Source organism: Anomaloglossus baeobatrachus, chromosome 5, assembly GCF_048569485.1.
Source record: "Anomaloglossus baeobatrachus isolate aAnoBae1 chromosome 5, aAnoBae1.hap1, whole genome shotgun sequence".
NCBI lineage: Eukaryota > Metazoa > Chordata > Amphibia > Anura > Aromobatidae > Anomaloglossus > Anomaloglossus baeobatrachus.
Window position 1 is genome coordinate 72024977 of NC_134357.1, and position 23103 is coordinate 72048079.

General features: G+C 42.9%; 1 protein-coding gene across 1 annotated transcript in view; it reads right to left on the reverse strand.

The window, feature by feature from the left end:
- Positions 1-791: 791 nt before the first annotated feature.
- Positions 792-23103, reverse strand: part of BTRC (beta-transducin repeat containing E3 ubiquitin protein ligase) — a 353763-nt gene continuing 331451 nt past the window's right edge. Inside the window, exons 12-14 of the mRNA XM_075352305.1 lie at positions 15086-15164; positions 6417-6610; positions 792-1532 (exon numbers count right to left, since the gene is read on the reverse strand). Coding sequence (XP_075208420.1) covers positions 6449-6610; positions 15086-15164 — 241 coding nt within the window. The 3' untranslated portion in view covers positions 792-1532; positions 6417-6448. The remainder of the gene's footprint in view (positions 1533-6416; positions 6611-15085; positions 15165-23103) is intronic.

The window sequence follows — 23103 nt, forward strand, 5'->3', positions numbered from 1 at the left end:
TACATACCTATAGTGGTCAGCTCGGATGTTTAGGTTTTGAAATCCAAGAAAGTAAAGTTTATAAAATCATCAGCTTCTTGAGTGACAGCAGCTGAGGATCAGATAATACCTGGGGGGTATTCATAGTTATCCCCTGCCCCTGTTAGAATTAGCATAAGTATTATACAATCGTTTTAACTTTTCATTAGCAGGACCTGTGTGAGGTCATACCCATGTGACCAGAGGGGGCGGGGTCTCAGCAAACAGAAAAATGTTGCTTCCTGGTATCAGCTTTGTTGGATGAGGCTCCGCCTCTTCTGGTCACATGGGTATGACATGACAAGTCCTCCAAGTGAAAAGTTAAACTGATTGTATAATCCCCTCTCCCTGTTACAATTACCATAAGTATATTATCTGCTCCTCAGCTGCTGTCACTCAAGAAGCTGACGATTTTATATACTTTACTTTCTTGGTTTTCAAAACCTAAACATCCAAGCTGACCACTAAAGGTATGCATAGAATCAGCCTGATAGTGCCAGTATATCACTGGCTTTAGGTTATATAGGAAAATCCCGGTGATTGGTTCCCATTAAGACTTGCAAAAAATTAATTATTTAATAAAAAAAAAATTAGATAAATAATCACTGGACAAATATGAAATGAGAATGTTTTCTGGTGGTTGACATCTTATAAATAACACATTGTACCGGAGTCGAACCACACAAATCATAATAATTAAAATCCTAATAACTTAAAAACAATAAGTCATTTTAACAGTGATTTTCCCTATGAGATAAAATATCTAATCCATGTTTTTGTCTCTACATTTTAATAGCCCATACAGAACTAAACATGACTCTATGACGCATGAATTGTTACAAAACTGAAGGAGGGAAGCAAACACTGGTGTAAAAAAAAAAATAATAATAAAAAAATGACAATAATTTAAAAAAAAGTGGAAGGGTTAAAAAAAAATCCACGATGATAAGGGCAAAACAGGTTTTTATTTCACTACGGGTCTTGATTCATTCTTGATGAAAGAAATCTTTTTCCAAATTCCCAAGTCAATTGCATAAGTTCTAAGAATTTGCAAAGGTATCCGCACTTGAAAGCAGCTTGAGCCGAAAATTGTTCTTTCGCTTACGGCAAAGCAACAGATAATCCAGAGACAGTTTAAATATATTTCATGAATCTGTGACTTGTCCGTTTCCTACATTTAAACAGTTTAAAAAGAAAATTAAAAAAAAAAAAAAGTACCCCCTAGTCACTCATACAGGAGTGTGCAAGCAACATAATAAGCAGCAAACCCCTGCACCAATGATCGAGAGGCGGAATAAAAATGAAAATTAAAAAACGATGATAATCTTCACATAGCAGCACTCCAGCAGTCCGCTGTGTACGATGGCTCGGGCTGCTGCAAGCGGTCACACCAAGTCATTATTTCAGGGTGTGTCATGACAAACTGGTCTTTTTCATCCAATACTGGTCAAGTAAATTGTGTATTTTCCACGACATTCACAGGCGAATCATTTACCATATCTTCCAAGCAAGTCCTGGGGCAAATAATGAAAAGGTTGTTAATGGAACATGAAAAAGGGAAAAAAAAAATAATACAGAAACCACTAATAAAATTCTCAAAAAAATTATTAGAAGTTTTGTGATTTCATTCAACCTTACCATACTGGAAAACCATAGATAACACACAGATGACATATACGAACACACAGATGGCCACAAGAATGACACACACGCACACACTGATGGCCATATGGAGGACACACACGCACACACTGATGGACACATGGAGGACACACACGCACACACTGATAGCCATATGGAGGACACACACGCACACACTGATGGCCATATGGAGGACACACACGCACACACTGATGGCCACCAGGAAGACACACACGCACACGCGGATAAAACCCATGGATGGCCACAAGGAAGACAAACATGCCCACACGGATGGCCACAAGGATGACACACATGCACACAAGGATGGCCAAAATAGATTTATTGTGCTATACGTTTCTTAAATGGACTGTGAATGAGGCCTTACAATGTAGTCCATGCTGTTTAGCTCTTTCATTAAAGTCAACCGACACTAAAGAATGGAGGTGTCATGCAAAAGTTGTGTCAACGCAGCCAAAAACTACAGTGGCCCTGTATGCCGCTGAGATCTTCTCGTCTGTACACTCGATTTGGCCACGTGATCTTGCAACTGAAACTTCTGCACAAATAACTGATTGTGAAGGAAAAGCAGTGAAAAGACGGCAGCGGCTTAGGGCTGCAAAACAACTGCTGCGGTACAATGCAGCCTTTAGCTCGTGCAAACTAAGAGTAAGTGCACACTGCATGGTGCACTTAGTCTGCAGCATTTTGTCTGAGGTCACTTAGCATGTGGCCCTACATTCGGTGCCTCAGTTGGCTTACATCCCAACACTCACAAAACGAGATTTGTGCTGATGGGGCCAATGAGTGTAATGATGAAGATGCAGTCACAGTGTGCTTGGTTGTGCATCCTTTTCAGCCGTATACGACTATAGGAGGTGGGCAGCAAGACGTAGTTGACTATGTGCTTCTGCCCAACTCAACTAGGCATAGATGGTGGAAAATTATGCTCAATAGAGCAAAGTGTGACTCCATAATAGAATAGGTCCCTATGGTGGACGGATGTGTAGGTATCCATTCTGACTCTGGCCACTCTCTTGTGTATGCGCCAGACCGTGGCCAAACTGTGTATCAGTCCTATTAACTATTGCCATTTTCTTTGAGTCACTTATGTTTCTACAGTATATTTCTATACTTTAGTCTTTTGTTACTTTTTTAACGGCTTAAAGGAGTCTGTCAGCACAGAGTGACTGTTCAAAGCAAATGAAGGCGCTCTGAGCATCATGGCGGGGCCAAAGATTTAAATACACCTTCCTACCTGCTTGGTTTGAACAGTGATTCTGTGCTGACAGAGTCCTTTTAAGGGTTCAGAAACCAACAAATGGTTAAAAGATTTCATTCTGCAAGTGGCTTCCACTATTATGTTGCTTTCTAGGCAAAAATGGAAGAAAAACCACCAGAGAAACTGTGTCAGGTAAAAGACAACCATTTTTTCCTAAAACAGCTTTGCCTAGGAAAGTAAGTCTTGGTGGGTTCTCCGGTGTCTTAAAAATGTATGTACGTAGCTGAATTGTACTCAATGAACCAAGAATGTATTTTTTTGCCTGTTTGTTAGTGGACTGCTGTGATAACATAATTCCAAGCAAGAAAATACAAACAAAATAACCTGTGATGTGATAACAGCGTTCCCTCTGCTTTTGGTGTTACGCAGAGTTTGGATATGTCATTGAACTCGAGTAACATAGAAAAAGTCTAAGCACAATGAAGACTATTTATCAGGGCTGTGGAGTCGGTAAACCAAACCTTCGACTCCGACACCTCAATTTCTCTTGCACCGACTCCAAACACAAACAAACTGTAATAAATTGTAAATATGTAATACAATATGTAATATACAGTAGATCACATATATATCTTGTGTGTGTATGTATATATATATATATATATATATATATATATATATATATATATATATATATATAATATTACATATTGTATTACATAATATGTATTACATATTTACAATTTATTAGTTTTTTGTGTTCTAAAGTTGTATCCAATAAATATATTTTATGTTCTATCTACATATCTTGGTTATTGTATCATAAAAATAATTAAATGTCTGATGTTCACATTGCACTACAATACATTTTTCACTTAAATATAAGCATTATACTAAATGTTATTATTTAGTAAAATATTCAGCACACTCTGCATTGCACTACTGTCCCCAATTTATTATATATTTTAGGAGTCGGAGCATTTTATACCGACTCCGACTCCACCAAAATGAGCTCCGACTCCACGACTCCGACTCCACAGCCCTGCTATTTATCAAATCAAATGGATCAGAAAAGTAGTAGAATTTAAGAATTAAAGTGAATTGCGCAAAAGAAATATTTTCCCATCTTAAGTTTGGTGAGCCATGTACAACAGGGGGGCGCACAATTTGGTATGGGCACAGAAAACGCTCACTTTTATGGCAATGTGTATAAACCGCCATGAGATGATTTTAGGGGGTGAGGTGAACTAATATTTCCCGAATTATGCTATAGATTTTATGTAGTGTGTGTCATTTTTATATATTTGGCACAATTTACACCAAATTATAGGCCTGTTTCTCCTTCCTATTGTGTCATTCTAAATTGGATAAACGATATCTGTGCCCTTATGTTATGATGAACACTACGAAGCTTAGTTTCTCCTAAGATTCTGGTGATTTCATAGAAATTACCAGGTGGTAAATGTTGCTTCCACTATTCTTGGTGACAGGTGAATAGATGGCTATGTAGTAGTCTAGGTCACGGCCATAGAGCACATTATATCCTATTGACTTTATTAGTTGCGAGATGTTCCCCCTGATGAAGCCTAGCAGAGGAAACGTGTTAGGAAACCCTAGGTTTAGGGTAAGACAATGTCCCCAACTCCATCCACAATGCATGTTTCTGGATTTCTGCAAGATTGTACAATTGATGAGATTTTCAACTGGGCAATACTATTGAAATGCTGAAAAGGTGATCTGTTGGTGGCTCTTGAGGACTGGAGTTGAGGAACACTGGTGTAGTGCATTATATAAAGAGAGTTAGTTGTGGACTGCCCTTGTTACGGTATGAGGTAATGGAATCTTGGGGCTAGATAGATTCTTTTAAGGGACTCCCAGGGCATATTACCTGGGTATCTCTGGAGGATCTCTGTACTTATGGAAAACTCATATCCCAGTATCCTGATCCTTGGAATCAGTGAGATCGTACCTTCTCCTAAGGCTACTTTCACACATCCGGCTTGAGCCCTGCGGCTCAATCCGGCTGTGCAAGCTATGCAACGGATGCGGTGAAAACACCGCATCCTTTGCATAAGTTTTTCCCATGCGGCCCGCCCGGTTTTTGCCGCTTGCGGCATGCTACTGAGCATGCGCAGTGGCAAAAACCGCATGCGGCGGCCGAATGCGGTATTTGCCGCATCGCGCCGCATCCGGCCGCCATAGGCATACATTGAGAGATGCGCCGCATCGGCCGAATGCGGCGCGATGCGGTTTTTTTTTGCCGCACGAAAAAACGTGCCAGGCAACGTTCCATCCGGCCGCCGCATCGGCTAAATCTGCCGCATGCGGCAAAAACCGGATGGAACGCAAGGCCATGCGGCACAATGCGGCACTAATTAAAGTCTATGCAGGAAAATCGCAACCGGCAGCAAAAAAAAAACGGTTGCGATTTTCCTGCAAAGTGCCGGATTGTGCCGCAGAAGAAAAATCGGAGGTGTGAAAGTACCCTTACATAGTTTTTGATATATCTGGATAGCTACGCATGAATATGGCGAAGGACTCTGAGAAGATGATCAGCAACCATTGTTAATACTGCCATATTGTTCTGACTATTATTTAGCTTGTTACCAATGTACAATACTGACTATACCTACCCTTCCAGTTCGTTGAGTAGGTAGCATCGCAGGCAAATACCCATTAAACAGTTTTAGGGTGTCAATGGTGAGAGCACGTTTATCGAGATCTATTATTTTCAGGAGCCAAGAAAAGGTCGTCCATGTTCTGGTATCATGTAATGAAGATTTGGCAAGTAATGACCAATGAATTTCCAGAAGTGATGTTTGCTAATGAACGAATGATACATCCTGTATAAACTGAACTTTTCCAACGCCTCCAACTTTGTTGGCTGACAAGTGGCATGCCGTCATTGTATGTAAGAAAATCAATCGTTGTCACATGCCACCCAATAAATGTTCTTTATGATCTTCTTTTTTATCAACTTTAGTCATGCACAAAAATCACTTTTATTGGAGTAAAGGAAATCAGTGTTCACCACCAAATCTTCAGTGTGCTGACCATACAACGCAAAACCCCTCTCAGCTCCCTTGACACCCATGGGTGGGAAATGAGTGGGATAGAAGTTGGACACTGTGGATAACTGCACTGTCAGTCGATTTAAGTTACCTAGACCGATTATAGGAGCTTACGAGTGTTTATTTCTGATCACTGACTTGGGTGAACAAGCCACTGATTAACCAACTATTTTATTGTCTGATTCCGTCTTTTATGGGTGCATGAAATAATGGTTGATCATCAGCACATCATCTCATATAAACTGAGGATGTGCTGCAGAGGATATGCAAACTGAATGATATCGTAGATTTCACATAAATGGAAGTGTAAAAATAATTTTAGTCTTTAATATTTGATAAGAAATATTATATATTAAACAAATCTCCAGTTTAGCTTACAAAAAGGGGGAAAAAAGAGGGGTCATGGGCACAAACCCGCAATGACAAGTTAAAAGAAAAGTCACAACACGATGTCTATTGGGTCTTACCTGTGCAGTTATGAGGTACTATGTAGTGTTATTTATCTGGAGATATACGTGTATGTTCTAGAAGGTGATCGGGAGGACTCTGCATGTGCAGCCGGGTCATTTAGAAAATCCCAAATGAGTATAGTGTCGTCGTGAGAACTGCTGACTATCTGAAACTCGTCGAACTGTAGACGGAAGACTCTTCCTGAGTGTTCCTGGAAAATAAGGGAAAAAAAAAAAAAATCACACAATCATAGCATTACAAATGGGCTCAACCAGATACAGCCATGTTATATAGAAATACGTGATCTTACAGAGGAAATTCCACTTTTATTCACTTGCGGCTCTTTTACATTACATGGCCCCTCTACCTGAAGAAGGCGGTGACGAAACGCGCATTGGGGTGGGCGTCATGTGCGCAAGCTTGCTGGTGCTAAATTGGAGGTAAATGCTGTATATTTGATCTCTACCTTTGGGTTATACATATATTTATGTGCTGGTCAGCCACAAATACTTGATACACAAACAAAGGGCAATACTTCCTATATGCTATATCTATGCACCATGAGGACTCAGTAGTCTGTATGTAGCTTAAGTGTATCACCCTAATATTTTATACACTGATCTCCTCATAGCACATGTTTATTAGTGTTACCTTTATTTTTTATATACCAGTCTTATCTCGCTTTACACTTACTACCTCATAGCACTGGACACTTTATATTTAGTACTATATTTTAGGCTTTAGCATTTGATATTTTATGAGTCACATATGTCTATCATTGATTTTTACATGTGCATTGGCTCTATTGTATTTACCCTGCTATATATGCTTATACAGCCCAATACTCCTTGATACTAAAGGGGACTTTACACGGTAGCGATATCGCTAGCAATTTGTAGCGATAGCGAGCGTGTAAGTACCCGCCCCCGTCGCGCATGCAATTGTTTGTGATCATTATCATTATCGCTACGGCAGCGTCACACATACTTACCTGGTCGTCGGCGGCGCTGTGACTGCCGAACAATCCCTCCTTCAGGGGGGAGGGACGTTCGGCATCACAGCGACGTCACCGCAACATCACTAAGCGGCCGGCCAATCAAAGCGGAGGGGTGGAGATGAGCAGGACGTAACATCCCGCCCACCTTCTTCCTTCCTCATTGTGACCGGCGGCAGGTAAGGAGACGTTCCTCGCTCCTGCGGTGTCACACATAGCGATGTGTGCTGCCGCATGAGCGATGAACCACCTGGATAAACAACCCTTACCGATTTTTGAGTTTGGTACGACTTCTTCATGGTGAACGATTTTCACCATTTTTGAGGTCGCTTAAGGTCGCTGGTCAGTGTCACACGCTGCGATATCGTTAATGATGCCGGATGTGAGTCACTAACAACTTGACTCCGACGACAAAACATTAACGATATTGTAGCGTGTAAAGCTCCCTTAAGTGTTTCCCACAGGTCAATGCACTTTTTTGTGATGCCCAGTTGTTCCCAGACAACTTTCCTTGTCATAATATACAATAAAGGTTATTAATATTTACTACACCATTGTTTGTTTTTTTCTTTTGCTTTATGTCTTGCCCCGAACAGTCATATTTTTCCTTAAACCCCTGTACTCAGACGTCTACACATACACGGCAATATATATACAGTTAGGTCCAGAAATATTTGGACAGTGACACAAGTTTTGTTATTTTAGCTGTTTACAAAAACATGTTCAGAAATACAATTATATATATAATATGGGCTGAAAGTGCACACTCCCAGCTGCAATATGAGAGTTTTCACATCCAAATCGGAGAAAGGGTTTAGGAATCATAGCTCTGTAATGCATAGCCTCCTCTTTTTAAAGGGACCAAAAGTAATTGGACAAGGGACTCTAAGGGCTGCAGTTAACTCTGAAGGCATCTCCCTCGTTAACCTGTAATCAATGAAGTAGTTAAAAGGTCTGGGGTTGATTACAGGTGTGGGGTTTTGCATTTGGAAGCTGTTGCTGTGACCAGACAACATGCAGTCTAAGGAACTCTCAATTGAGGTGAAGCAGAACATCCTGAGGCTGAAAAAAAAGAAAAAATCCATCAGAGAGATAGCAGACATGCTTGGAGTAGCAAAATCAACAGTCGGGTACATTCTGAGAAAAAAGGAATTGACTGGTGAGCTTGGGAACTCAAAAAGGCCTGGGCGTCCACGGATGACAACAGTGGTGGATGATCGCCGCATACTTTCTTTGGTGAAGAAGAACCCGTTCACAACATCAACTGAAGTCGAGAACACTCTCATTGAAGTAGGTGTATCTGTCTCTAAGTCAACAGTAAAGAGAAGACTCCATGAAAGTAAATACAAAGGGTTCACATCTAGATGCAAACAATTCATCAATTCCAAAAATAGACAGGCCAGAGTAAAATTTGCTGAAAAACACCTCATGAAGCCAGCTCAGTTCTGGAAAAGTATTCTATGGACAGATGAGACAAAGATCAACCTGTACCAGAATGATGGGAAGAAAAAAGTTTGGAGAAGAAAGGAAACGGCACATGATCCAAGGCACACCACATCCTCTGTAAAACATGGTGGAGGCAACGTGATGGCATGGGCATGCATGGCTTTCAATGGCACTGGGTCACTTGTGTTTATTGATGACATAACAGCAGACAAGAGTAGCCGGATGAATTCTGAAGTGTACCGGGATATACTTTCAGCCCAGATTCAGCCAAATGCCGCAAAGTTGATCGGACGGCGCTTCATAGTACAGATGGACAATAACCCCAAGCATACAGCGAAAGCTACCCAGGAGTTCATGAGTGCAAAAAAGTGGAACATTCTACAATGGCCAAGTCAATCACCAGATCTTAACCCAATTGAGCATGCATTTCACTTGCTCAAATCCAGACTTAAGACGGAAAGACCCACAAACAAGCAAGACCTGAAGGCTGCGGCTGTAAAGGCCTGGCAAAGCATTAAGAAGGAGGAAACCCAGCGTTTGGTGATGTCCATGGGTTCCAGACTTAAGGCAGTGATTGCCTCCAAAGGATTCGCAACAAAATATTGAAAATAAAAATATTTTGTTTGGGTTTGGTTTATTTGTCCAATTACTTTTGACCTCCTAAAATGGGGAGTGTTTGTAAAGAAATGTGTACAATTCCTACAATTTCTATCAGATATTTTTGTTCAAACCTTCAAATTAAACGTTACAATCTGCACTTGAATTCTGTTGTAGAGATTTCATTTCAAATCCAATGTGGTGGCATGCAGAGCCCAACTCGCGAAAATTGTGTCACTGTCCAAATATTTCTGGACCTAACTGTATATATATATATATATATATATATGAGTATTCTCTAAGTGCTGGTATGGTTTGTTTTTCTTCAATATGTTTGTGTTTAATTACCTCTACCATATAGCAATATTATTTATTAGCACGATAGGCGGGGTGCCATTACTTATGTTGTATTGAGATCTAGGAGCAGTGATTTTGACTCTGCCCACACACCTTTATATGGCACATGAAAAGAGCTTCTCCCAATGGTACCTCCCATTTAAAGGGAACCTGTCACCAGATTTGATGACTATAAGCTGCAGCCACCACCACCGGGCTCTTATATACAGCATTCTAACATGCTGTATATAAGAGCCCAGGCCACTGTGTAGAACGTAAAAATCACTTTATAATACTCACCTAAGAGGTGGTGCAGTGCAGACTGGTCGGATGGGTGTCTCCACTCTCCGGTACCAGCGCCTCCTCTTTCAGCCATCTTTGTCCTCCTTCTTCTGAAGCCTGGGTGCATGACGCGTCCTACGTCATCCACACTAGTCGACACTGAGGTCTTGCACAGGTGCACTTTGATCTGCCCTGAGATACCCTTTCACCCTTCATCAAGGAAAGCAGAGACACCCCCAAAAGAATCGCACTCAATAAGGGTTGGCTAATGCTGGGCTCTCGCACACAGACCGGGTAGTACCGCTAACATCACTCCATGCCTGAGCATTGTGGCTGCTTCAGGTCACCAGGGGGAGCCATACCACTACACTTCACTGTAGTAGAACGCAGCTGGAATGGCAAGGGACCTGACAATGACATGGCTTTGACAGGAGTGACGCAGATCTGTGTGTGAGAGCCCATCCACCATCGGCCCTGGCAATTCTAATTGTTCTGGGTCTAAGGTGGTCGAGTAAGTGTGATTCTTTTGGGGATGACCGCTCTCTTTGTTAGTGGTGTCTGCTTTCCTTGATGAAGGGGGCTACTGTATCTGTCCTGCTGTATTATATTTATTTTTTTACATAAATCATTTAGTCAGCAAAGAGGTTCTTTCAGACCCAAAAAATAATATAAGAAAAAGTTTTATTTTTGGGTAAACATGGTATCTGTCCCAGCAATGGCACATTCAATTGAATTGAAGATGCCTACAGTACCAGCAGCGGCCACTAGGTGTGCTCTTTCGCGCTGTACATTGCTTACATACTAAATTCCTGGAGCAGATATCAGCAGGAAAGTGGGGTTGGTGGGTGTCAGACTCGTACCAATCTCATATTGGCCTATCGATGAATCGTCAATATGTTAGTCAACTCAGCTAGGGGGTCACTGTGTTTATACCCCCTCTTTCCGTGTGCTCTACTGGGACTGGGAGTTATTTCCCGTTTATTCCTGAAGTGGCCTATAATCTATTTTGCCTGGATGGAAGATCTGTCTCTTTTTTAAGGAAATATTACAAATTTGGCACTGGAAAATGTCATGGTGCCACAAAGAAATGCATTCAGTGATTTCTTCCACATGTGTAAAAATTAATTAATGCCACCTTTGTCTTTAGTCTGCATCTGGAATTACAGCTGCACCCCCATTCATGAGGGTTGCAGTACCAGTCTTGCCCATGTCTAAGAGTGGCGCTATTTCCTGGAATCCCAATTTAAAAAAATTAAAAAAAAAACAACAAAAAAACACAAATCTAATAAAAAAAACAATAAAATCACCCAAATTAAAACTTGACATTAGCTAATGGTTGCACCTGCATAGGGTTAAAATTTACTGCAGGAAATTAAGAGTATTTACCCCCTGACCCCAATCTCCAGACAACTCTGCATCTATCTGTAAGAACGCAGGCTCCAGAACACGTTGGATGATATCAGTAGATCGTGCTATTGTCAAAATGTCTAACTACGCACTAATCTCCGGACTACAAGCCATAAAAATGAGTCACAACATTATCTCGCCGGATCAAGCAGACGTTTCGATGTCTTATAAACTTCAACGTGAAGACAAATGAGCCTGCAATCAACAGCCATGAACTATGAACCTTCTCCTACTGCTTGCAATCTGAGCAGAAGCTATAGGAGGCTATTCCATTCCTGGTACTAAGCCAAGATTAATTTTGGACGGCCATAATGGCAGCGCTCTAAATTCTGATCTCCTGTGGTCACAGCCATACACAAACCACAGCTCCCATCCTTTTAAGTGTGCTTCTATTTAACAGGCCGCAGTGAAATTTTGCCAAGAGGGAAAATAATGGTTCCTGGATGAGGCGGCAATTACACAGAGCTTGTTTCACATCAACTTCAGTAACAAATTGAGAAGCCTGAGCCTCGTACCACTTGCTAAAAACTAAATGAAAGCCTTTTGGCGGTCTGTTCGCCGATACCATGTATCACTAATGCGCGTTCTGTACAAAACAGAGAAGATGTCAGCGCCCTAACATGTGAAAGAATCAAACGTGTCATCGAATTATCAGAGGCGAACCGGGCTTTATTCCTCACTAGCTGTACTACCCGGCATTGCCCGGGATAGTAACTGTCTCTCTCCCACTCTCACTGTCTGTCTGGTCTGTCTGTCTGTCTCTCTGTCAGCCTCTCTCTCTATCTCTGTCTCCCTCCCTGTATTTCTCTCACTCTCTCTGTCTGTCTATCCGTCTCTCTCTCTCAGTCAGTCTGTCTCCATCAGTCTGTCTCTCTCTGTCTCTCTGTCTGTCTCCGTCAGTCTCTCTGTCTGTCTTTCTCTGTCTGTCTCTCGTTCTGTCTCTCGTTGTCTCTCGTTCTGTCTGTCTATCCGACTCTCTCTGTCAGTCTATCTCCATCAGTCTGTCTCCGTCAGTCTGTCTCTCTCTGTCTCCGTCAGTCTGTCTCTCGGTCTGTCTCCGTCAGTCTCTCTGTCTGTCTTTCTCTGTCTGTCTCTCGCTGTCTCTCGTTCTGTCTGTCTATCCGACTCTCTCTGTCAGTCTATCTCCATCAGTCTGTCTCCGTCAGTCTGTCTCTCTCTGTCTCCGTCAGTCTGTCTCTCGGTCTGTCTCCGTCAGTCTCTCTGTCTGTCTTTCTCTGTCTGTCTCTCGCTGTCTCTCGTTCTGTCTGTCTATCCGACTCTCTCTGTCAGTCTATCTCCATCAGTCTGTCTCCGTCAGTCTGTCTCTCTCTGTCTCTGCCTGTCTCCATCAGTCTGTCTCTCTCTGTCTCTGCCTGTCTCCGTCAGTCTGTCTCTGTCTGTCTCTCTCTCTGTGTTTTGTCTCTTTTTTTCATATTACCTCACACATAAGCTTTATACAAAGAATGTCCTTTGTTCCTATAGTAATCAATCACTGCTCCTATTAATGACCTGTAGCTCTCAGCTCCATTGACTTTAATGTAAGCAGGTTTTTTGGCTAATAACTGTAATGCGCAGGGTTAAATTCTCCCCTCAAAACATAGCCTATGACGTTCCCTGAGTCACATGAGGCATCTGTGCAAAATTTCGTGATTGTAAATGTGACTGTGAGGATTCCTTTAGCGGACACACCCACACACACACACACACACATTCAGCTTTATATATTGTATTTTTAGATTTTTGGGCAATATACTACAACGCGCCATCACTTATTGTTACTACCACCATTGATTTTGTGCTGCAATTTTTTGCAATTTTCTGGAGCAGGAAAACTGCAAAATTTAGTGCACAGATTGTGGGAACTGGAAACAGGCACAGATAGGGTCTTACCCGGGTGGGGGTAAAATGAAGATAGGGCAAGTGTAGCTCACCTGAGGTCGTTGCGAGAGTCACAACTACTATATGCGCATGGATGGAGAGATTCTGGCAGCAGCAGTCCCTATAGCAGATGAACAGGATCACTTATGGAAATGAAAGGGTTAATTAAAATGGCGTTGCTGTCCAGAAACAAAACGTCAAAGGTTTATTGAAGACCAAAAGTGATTTTTACTCTAAGCGTTTCGGAGCAGTAAAGCTCCTTCTTCAGGATTAAACCATGGATGTACATCTGTGATTTCATCCTGAAGAAGGAGCTTTCCTGCTCTGAAACGCGTAGAGTAAAAATCACTTTTGATTTTCAATGGACCTTTGAAGTTTTGTTCCTGGACAGCAGCGTGGTGTTAATTTCCATATGTGATCCTGTTCAAATTTTGGTGCATTATGTATTTGCGTTACACATGTTTCTCTTTCAGCTTGTATTAGGTAGTAGTAAAGCAGGCCCTTTTATAGTAGTCAGGGGTTGGTAGATTTACCCTTTTTTTGAGAGGGCCATCAGTTCCCCATATAGGTGATTGTTGGGGTTCAAACGTTCACACTCACACCAAGCTAACGGATATCAGCTACGTAGATAGGTGATAATTTAAGCAGGATATTCCTTTAATGTGAAGAAATAATAACAATAGAAATTAAGAGGTCATTCCTATCTCCATAGATGGGTATTGTCGGATAGTACATGTAAAAACAAGCAATATTGAAATGCAATGCTTATGAAAAATGTTAGACGTTCTAGTGATATCGACACTTCTTTTCCACTGTTTGTCTTGGAGACCGACCATCTGTGTTAGCAGGACATATGCAGTGCTTACCAGCTCTTTTCTAATGAGCTTGTAAACGCTGTTTGGAAGCGGGCCAGGATTGTTGGCCACATAATCCTGATCAACTTAAAGGGAATCTGTCACCAGATTTTTGTCACCTAATCTGAGAATAGCACAATGTAGGGCAGAGATCCTGATTCCAGCGATGTGCCACTTACTGGGCTGCTCAGTGCAGTTTTGATAAAATCACTGTTTAATCAGCAAGAGATTATCAATAGAGGACTACTTGGCATCCTGCAGGTTGTCCAGCATATTTTTTTTTTAGCTCTGTATAATTGCAAGATCTGTAGCAGAGAAAACAGTAATTTTATCAAAATAACAGCAAACAGCTCAGTAAGTGACACATCGCTGGAATCAGGGTCTCTGTCTTGACATTATGCTGCTCTCAGATGGGGGGGCAAAAACCTGATGAGAGATTCCTTTAAGTGCAGTGTTTACAATCTTAGCCAGCCGTGGTCGTGGTCAGTCTCCTAGGCAATGAGCTGTAAACAAAAGAAAAAAAGTGTTAATATCTCAAGCACTGCTAACATTTTCAATAGCCTGTAAAATGCAAAAGTGCTTGTTTTTACAAGTATTATCTTACAATATCCTTCTAGGAAGATGGCAATTACCCTTAAAACAACAAACCACACATTATATACTACAAATGCACATAACACACTACATTGGAATATTTTTTGTGGCCCATATTGGCGCCTATTACTTATTTTAATTTCATACATTCCCTGGAGGATTTTAATGTAATAATTTGTAATCCTGAGAGATCCCTCCCTTTAAATAATGAGATGTGGAAACAAATTGTGTTATTCCTGTATGTTTTAATGCCTTAATAGTCGTGTGCGGCCAACACAACAAATCTCTGTATACTTACCACAAGTGTCCGCAGACAAAGTGTCCCTGCGGGAGCGCGCGGATCTAATGCAGCCACAAGGTCCCACACTTTAATTTTCCTGCAAGCCAAAGAGTAAGTTATAGATTGCTCGCAATAGGAAGAGACAATACAATAAAACGAGAACTGCTCTCCACAAATTAAATGTTGAAATGGGGAATAAGCTCATATGGTGAGAAGGGATACATGTAGGTTAATGTAAAATGCTTACAATTACTTTCTTATATGCCTGCAGGACATTATCGGGGTCATCATGGTAAAAGGGGACATTATACAAGTGATGGTACTTTATGCACTGGCTACATTAAACCTCTCTATTGACAGCGTCCCTGACAGTCAGGTACAGTACTATAAGGAATTGGAGGGGGTAGATGGCAGCACTATTTTATGGGATATTGTCTACTGACACCAAGGCCTATTCTCCAAAATGCAATCTCTTGCAGAAATAGACCACTAAGATAAAGATACTCAGTGGCCCGCCAACAAAAACAGGAGCTCGCAACATACACATACACATACGTTGCGGGCTCCAATTTTTGTTGGCCAACTACTAAATCTTTATCCTAGTGGATTCTATTTCTGCAAGCGATTGCATTTTGGAGAATAGGCCTAGGTGACAATGGACAATACCCCATAAAATAGTGCTGCCATCTACCCACTCCAATTCCTTATAGCACTGTACCTGACTGTCAGGGACGCTGTCAATAGAGAGGTTTAATTTAGCCAGTCCATAAAGTACCATCACTTGTATAATATCCCCTTTTACCATGATGACCCCCAATATCCCATATATATATATATATATACATACAAAAAATCTTGTGCTGCTTTGCCTCTACAGATCCTATGAGGGACCATTATCACTGACTATCATGACTATCATACTCTCAGTAGATAAGCCAGAAGTAGATTTTGCACTTTGCTGCAGAATGGGCCACCAAAGATTATAGTCTGCCCCCATGGAGACTTATAGACCTGTTAGAGGGAATCTGTTAACAGATTTTTGCTATTTCATATGATGTGCAATACAGGGTAATATTGTGGTACCGTGTTAGCCAGAAAAATAAATTTAAATACTATGTCCCAAGAATGACAAAAGTATTTTAGGAGTGATACCTTTATAGGCTAACCAGAAAAATCATATTAGCAAGCTTTCAGAGCACACAGGCACCTTCTTCAGGCAAATTACAAATAAATTACTGAGACCAAATCACAACATTTAAATGAATGTTACAACAGGACATGGGAAAGATGATGCCTCCTAAAGATAAGCCAAGGAAATCAAATTAAGTTTTTTCTTAGAAATGCAGATGAGTTGGAAGTGGTCTGTTCAGATCACTTCTGAGGTTCTTCTGGTGGAGGTGTGAAGTGTGTCCATGTAGTGGGTCATAAAACCAGGTGTTAAATTGAGTCCTTTTGATAAAGATCCAAACATCCTTATCAGTTTAAATTCCCCAATTTTTCTCTCTCTGTCATCTTTAAAATGACCTTTCAGTATTAGCCCTTGCTAGCTAGCACATGCTGTGTCCCGGTCTAGAGAAATGTTTTCCCACAGAAATGCAAGACCTGTACCCACATTTTACCAACAAATACGGTCCACATAGCCAACACAAATCAGAACTACAAGATCATGGACCTCTTTTCATGTACATCCTCCAATGTGGTATACATGATACAGTGCACAAAGTGCCCTGCAGGAATATATATTGGGGAAACTAAACAAAAGCTACAAACAAGGATGAATCTACACAGGCACACAATAAAAAATGAGCTGGACACGCCTGTGGGAAAACATTTCTCCAGATCAGGAAAGCTTGCTAATATGATTTTTCTGGTTAGCCTATAAAGGCATCACTCCTAAAATATTTTTGTCATTCTTGGGACATAGAATTTCAATTGCTATTTCATATGAAAGATGTATGATATAGGCAAATAGATTCTGAATCCAACAATGTATCACTTAGATTACTGGGTGCAGCTGTCCTGGCACAATCAGAATTGTTAGATTTAGCCACGTAGCGGAGCTGAAAGAGCTGACCCTGTTCACATCAGGCTCTCTATAAAGATTGTACGTTAAAAGTGAGGTATCAATCAGTGGAGGGCGTGTGGCAATACTGCAGCTTAGCTCCCATTCACATACACTGAGTAGTTGCCATTCTTGGGTACGGCAGATAAGTTCTCATTTACATACACTGAGTAGTGGCCATGCTTGGATACTGCAGCTAAGCTCCCATTCCCATACACTGTGTAGTGGCCATTCTTGGGTACGGCAGCTAAGCTCCCATTCACGTACACTGAGTAGTGGCCATTCTTGGGTATGGCAGCTAAGCTCCCATTCACGTACACTGAGTAGTGGCCATTCTTGAGTACTGCAGTTAAGTTCTCATGTACATACACTAGGTAGTAGCCATGCTTGGATACGGCACCTAAGCTCCCATTAATATACACTGAGTAGTGGCCATTATTATGTATGGCACCTAAGCTCCCATTCAGATACACTGAGTAGTGGCCATTCTTGGGTACGGCAGCTAATCTACCATTCACATACACTTAGTAGTGGCCATTCTTGGGTACGACAGCTAAGCTACCATTCACATACACTAAGTAGTGGGCATTCATGGGTACGGCAGCTAAGCTACCATTCCCATACACTGAGTAGTGGCCATTCTTGGGTACGGCAGCTAAGCTCCCATTCACGTACACAGAGTAGTGGCCATTCTTGGGTACGGCAGCTAAGCTCCCATTCACGTACACTGAGTAGTGGCCATTCTTGGGTACGGCAGCTAAGCTCCCATTCACGTACACTGAGTAGTGGCCATTCTTGGGTACGGCAGCTAAGCTCCCATTCACGTACACTGAGTAGTGGCAATTCTTGAGTACTGCAGTTAAGTTCTCATTTACATACACTAGGTAGTGGCCATGCTTGGATACGGCACCTAAGCTCCCATTCCCATACACTGAGTAGTGGCCATTCTTGTGTATGGCACCTAAGCTCCCATTCAGATACACTTAGTAGTGACCATTCTTGGGTACGGCACCTAAACTCCCATTCAGATACACTGAGTAATGGCCATTCTTGTGTATGGCACCTAAGCTCCCATTCAGATACACTGAGTAGTGGCCATTCTTGGGTACAGCAGCTAAGCTCCCATTCCCATACACTGAGTAGTGGCCATTCTTGGGTACGGCAGCTAATCTACCATTCACATACACTGAGTAGTGGCCATTCTTGGGTACGGCAGCTAAGCTACCATTTACCTAAACTGAGTAGTGGCCATTCTTGGGTACGGCAGCTAAGCTCCCATTCACATACACTGAATAGTGGCCATTCTTGGCTGCGGCAGCTAAGCTCCCATTCACATACACTGAATAGTGGCCATTCTTGGCTACGGCAGCTAAGCTCCCATTCACATACACTGAGTAGTCGCCATTCTTGGCTACGGCAGCTAAGCTACCATTCATTTTAATAAGAGCTGAACTTCAGTGGCTGAGAATGACCACTACTCAGTGTATGGAGCAGCGGGGGGTTCTGGTTCTGTATAACGTATAAATCCGGTTTCCATCGGAGCTGAGGCGTTTATTGGACACCCCCTTGATCTGATATTGATGACCCATGACATCTAAGTGATAAACAAAATGTTTACGAAGTGAATGGAAGCAGAGTGAGCCGACATTACTTTTAATGAATGATGACCTCTGTGTGAGCGACTCATCCACGTCTGTCCCCAATGGTCTTTCTGTCCATGACGTGGAAGGTGAAACAAGCAGCGGCGCTTACTTAGTCATGTGATGAAACATGAGTGAGCGCTGCTGTCATCAGACTGATGCTAATTAGAGCAGGGCCTCAATAATGAAGCCCCGCGGTGAACAGATCAGGAGTATATTTTGATAAATGCTCTGACTAATGAAACATGCTGCCGCTTCGTTACGACCGAATGAAAAATAAGAATATTTTTGCCACGCATTTCTAAAATTAACCAAGACAAATGGCAGGAGAACAGGTGATGTTAATTAATGGAGCATTTAATGGCATCGGATAAAGACACAACACATTCTCCCTAATTCCTAATTCTTATACATGAAATCTTTTACCTACAGCGTCTTCTCTGCATAATTGCGATTACAAACAAAATCCTTTAATCTTCTTTATCAAACCATTAAACGTGGTGGCTGAAAAAAATAAAATGAGCCAAAGAGAGAACAAAAAGTCTGTCTAGTAAATAGATGAGATGCCAATGGGATTCTGGAGGGCAAAAAGCATCAAATGACCATAGGAAAAGGCCACTACGACCCTTCTCGTGAGCAGCGTCTTCTCTCTACTTCCTTGGTCCCGCAAGGGCTCACTCACGACAGTGGAGATCGTCTCAATCAATGATATGGCTGAGAATCCAATTCTTGGCTTTTTTTTTTTGTTTATCCAGACCGACCCTATAATATTCCCCTGCCCCTCTGCTTCCATCTGTGTCAGTTATACAATGGATGCATTTTGGATATTCCATAAAATATATATATATCTATACACACATATATACACATATATATATATATAGTTATACAAAAAAGGAGACACTTTCCCCCTCTATTACACCCATGAATACAAGCTCCTGCTCTTGTTGTTGGCACCATTGGCTCTCTGCTCCACACTCGACCTGACAACCTCCGGCCTATCAAACGCTCACAGCTACAGAAAGCGTTGGCACAGCGGCAATAGTGTCACTGTGCTGTGTGCGTGGGAGAAGGACGACCGTGACCGAACCGTGTGAGCTAGGACCGGAGAGAGGAATCGTTGTTTGCTTTTTTATTTAGTATATGAAGAGGACCTATTGGGGCACAATTGTCATCATGATGGTCATATATGGAGAAATTATTAAAGGGAACCTGTCATTGGATGTTTATAATACTCACCTAACGGTCGGTACAGTGCAGACTGTTCGGATGGGCGTCGCCGTTCTCCGGGTCCGCGCCTCCTCTTTCGGCCATCTTTGTCCTCCTTCCGAAGCTAGTGTGGATGACGCATTCTACGTCATCTACACTAGTCGACATTGAGGTCCCGCGCAGGAGCTCAATGTCAGCTTGTGTGTATAATGTAGAATGCGTCATCCACACTAGCTTCAGAAAAAGGACAAAGATGGTCAAAAGAAGAGGCGCGGACCTGGAGACGCCCATCCGACCAGTCTGCACCTCACCGACCGTTAGGTGAGTATTATAAATATCCGGTGACAGGTTCCCTTTAATGTATGGGGAGCATCAATCAATGTGACATCAGACTGCAGTCAATACACAATATTGGGAGCAGTGACGGAGACTCGGCACTGGACCCGGGGACAGAGCAGTTTGTTTTTATAACAATTTGCACCCGGAGACCAAAATTTTCTGAAAGAGGACAAGCCTTTTAATCAAATTGTCCACTACTTTTACATTAATGACCTTATCCTAAGTGGTACTTTGCACACTATGACATCGCAGATGCGATGTCGGTGGGGTCAAATCGAAAGTGACGCACATCCGGCGTCACTGTCGATATCGGAGTGTGTAAATCGTTTTTGATACGATTAATGAGCGCAAAAGCGTCGAAATCGTATCATCGGTGTAGCGTCCGACATTTCCATAATTTCGGAAGGACCGATGTTACGATGTTGTTCCTCGTTCCTGCAGCAGCACACATCGCTGTGTGTGAAGCCGCAGGAGCGAGGAACATCTCCTACCTGCGTCCCGCCTGCAATGAGGAAGGAAGGAGGTGGGCGGGATGTTTACGTCCCACTCATCTCCGCCCCTCCGCTTCTATTGGCCGCCTGCCGTGTGACGTCGCTGTGACGCCGCACGACCCACCCTCTTAGGAAGGAGGCGGGTCGCCGGCCAGAGCGATGTCGCAGGGCAGGTAAGTGCATGTGAAGCTGTCGTAGCGGTAATGTTCGCTACGACAGCTATCACAAGATATCGCAGCTCCGACGGGGGCGGGGACTATCGCGCTCGGCATCGCAAGCATCTGCTTGCGATGTCGTAGTGTGCAAAGTACCCCTAAGGATAGGCCATCAAAGTCTGATTGGCCGGGGTCCGACACCTGGCACCCCCACTGATCAGCTGTTCTTGGTGACAATGGTGGCAGCAAGCGGCCAGAAATGCTTAGTTCAGAAGCTGACCCGTCAACTGATAGTGGCCGTGGCCGGGTATTGCACACTCCAAAGACATAGTGATAGAAAATTTAGATTGTGAACCTCAATGGGGACAGTGATGCTGATGTATGTAAAGCGCTGTAGAATTAATGGCGCTATATAAGTGAATAGATATTATTATTATCTGCCTCCCATTCAGATCAATAGGAGGTGGATGTGCAGTACCCGGCCGCTATCAGAAGACAGGGCAGCTCCGGAACTGAGCAATTCTGGCTGACTGCTACCGCCGCAGATACCAAAAACAGCTGACCGGTGGGGATGTGGGGTGCCGGGTGTTGGATGATCAGACATTGATGACTTATCCTAAGGATACCCCATCAGTGTTAAAGTAATGGATAACCTCTTTAATGTACAAGGGCACAAAGGGCAATTTTACTATTGTACTGGGGTTCAAAAGGGGTAATAAGCATTATTATTGTATGGGGTACACAGAGGGAGACATTTATACTGTGTAAAGGGGGCAGAAAGGGGGACATCCCTACTGTAATGTATTTTATTTTGGGATACTGTTATTGTCGGGAAAACAATAGCGATTTGCTGGTATTGTGTAGGGCATTGGAGGGGCACTACAGCACCATGGAGTTTGTCTAGAAATGGGAGAAAAAGTGGTCAGGGTACTCTAAAAGCATTCAGCCATAGATGTCTCTGTGTTATATTTGAGTCCTGGCTGGCAGAAGACATAGCGGTCTGGGCTGGATGAAGGAGGAATTTTTGGGGTCCTATTCATCAAACTGGAGGAGACTGGTATACTTACTTTGAAAAATCAGTGTGAAAAAGTCTGCATAATCCTGTTGTTAAACTGAGAATTCTAATATCAGGAGGGTGAAACTTTAAAGGGAACCTGTCAGCAGAAATTTTGCACTAAACATAAACGTTTCCCCCTCTGCAGCTCCTGGGCTGCATTCTAGCAAGGTTCCTGTTGTTTATGTGCCCCCTTTCTGACCAAAATAAAGACTTTATAAAGTGGTACCTTTTTGTATTCAGATACTGTAAATGGGACACGGGGGCGGGCTGTCTGGTGTCCGTTATTCTGCCTCCTGCCGCGTTAGGCCGTCCCCCATCGCTCATTTCCATAGCTGTGGACGCCGCCCAGTGCTCCAGAGGTCCCCGCGCATGCCCAGTGCCTATTTCTCGTGGATGTGCACTGTGCCCAGTGTCACCGCTGGTGACGTGTGCGCAGGCTTTAGATTATGGGCGGCGCTTTGATTTTCATTACCAAGTAACCGCCCATAATCACGTGACCGCGCTTTCCCCCTCTGCCTGCTTTGTTCTGCGCAAGCGCGGGCCTGCTGACCCCACGTTACCTCTTTCCCATCCTGCCCTGAGGCAGGAAATAGATGGGAGGAGCGCGGAGCAGCACACCACCGATCAGGATTAGACGCAGCAGGCAGAGGGGGAAAGCGCGGTCACGCGACTATGGCCGGTTACTTAGTAATGAAAATCAAAGCGCCGCGCATAATCTAAAGCCTGCGCACACGTCACCAGCGGTGACACTGGGCACAGTGCTCATCCACGAGAAGTAGGCACTGGGCATGCGCGGGGACCTCTGGAGCACTGGGCGGCGTCCACAGCTATGGAAATGAGCGATGGGGGGACGGCCTAAAGCGGCAGGAGGCAGAATAACGGACACCAGACAGCCCGCCCCCGTGTCCCATTTACAGTATCTGAATACAAAAAGGTACCACTTTATAAAGTCTTTATTTTGGTCAGAAAGGGGGCACATAAACAACAGAAACATTGCTAGAATGCAGCCCAGGAGCTGCAGAGGGGGAAACTTTTATGTTTAGTGCAAAATTTCTGCTGACAGGTTCACTTTAAAAAAAAAAA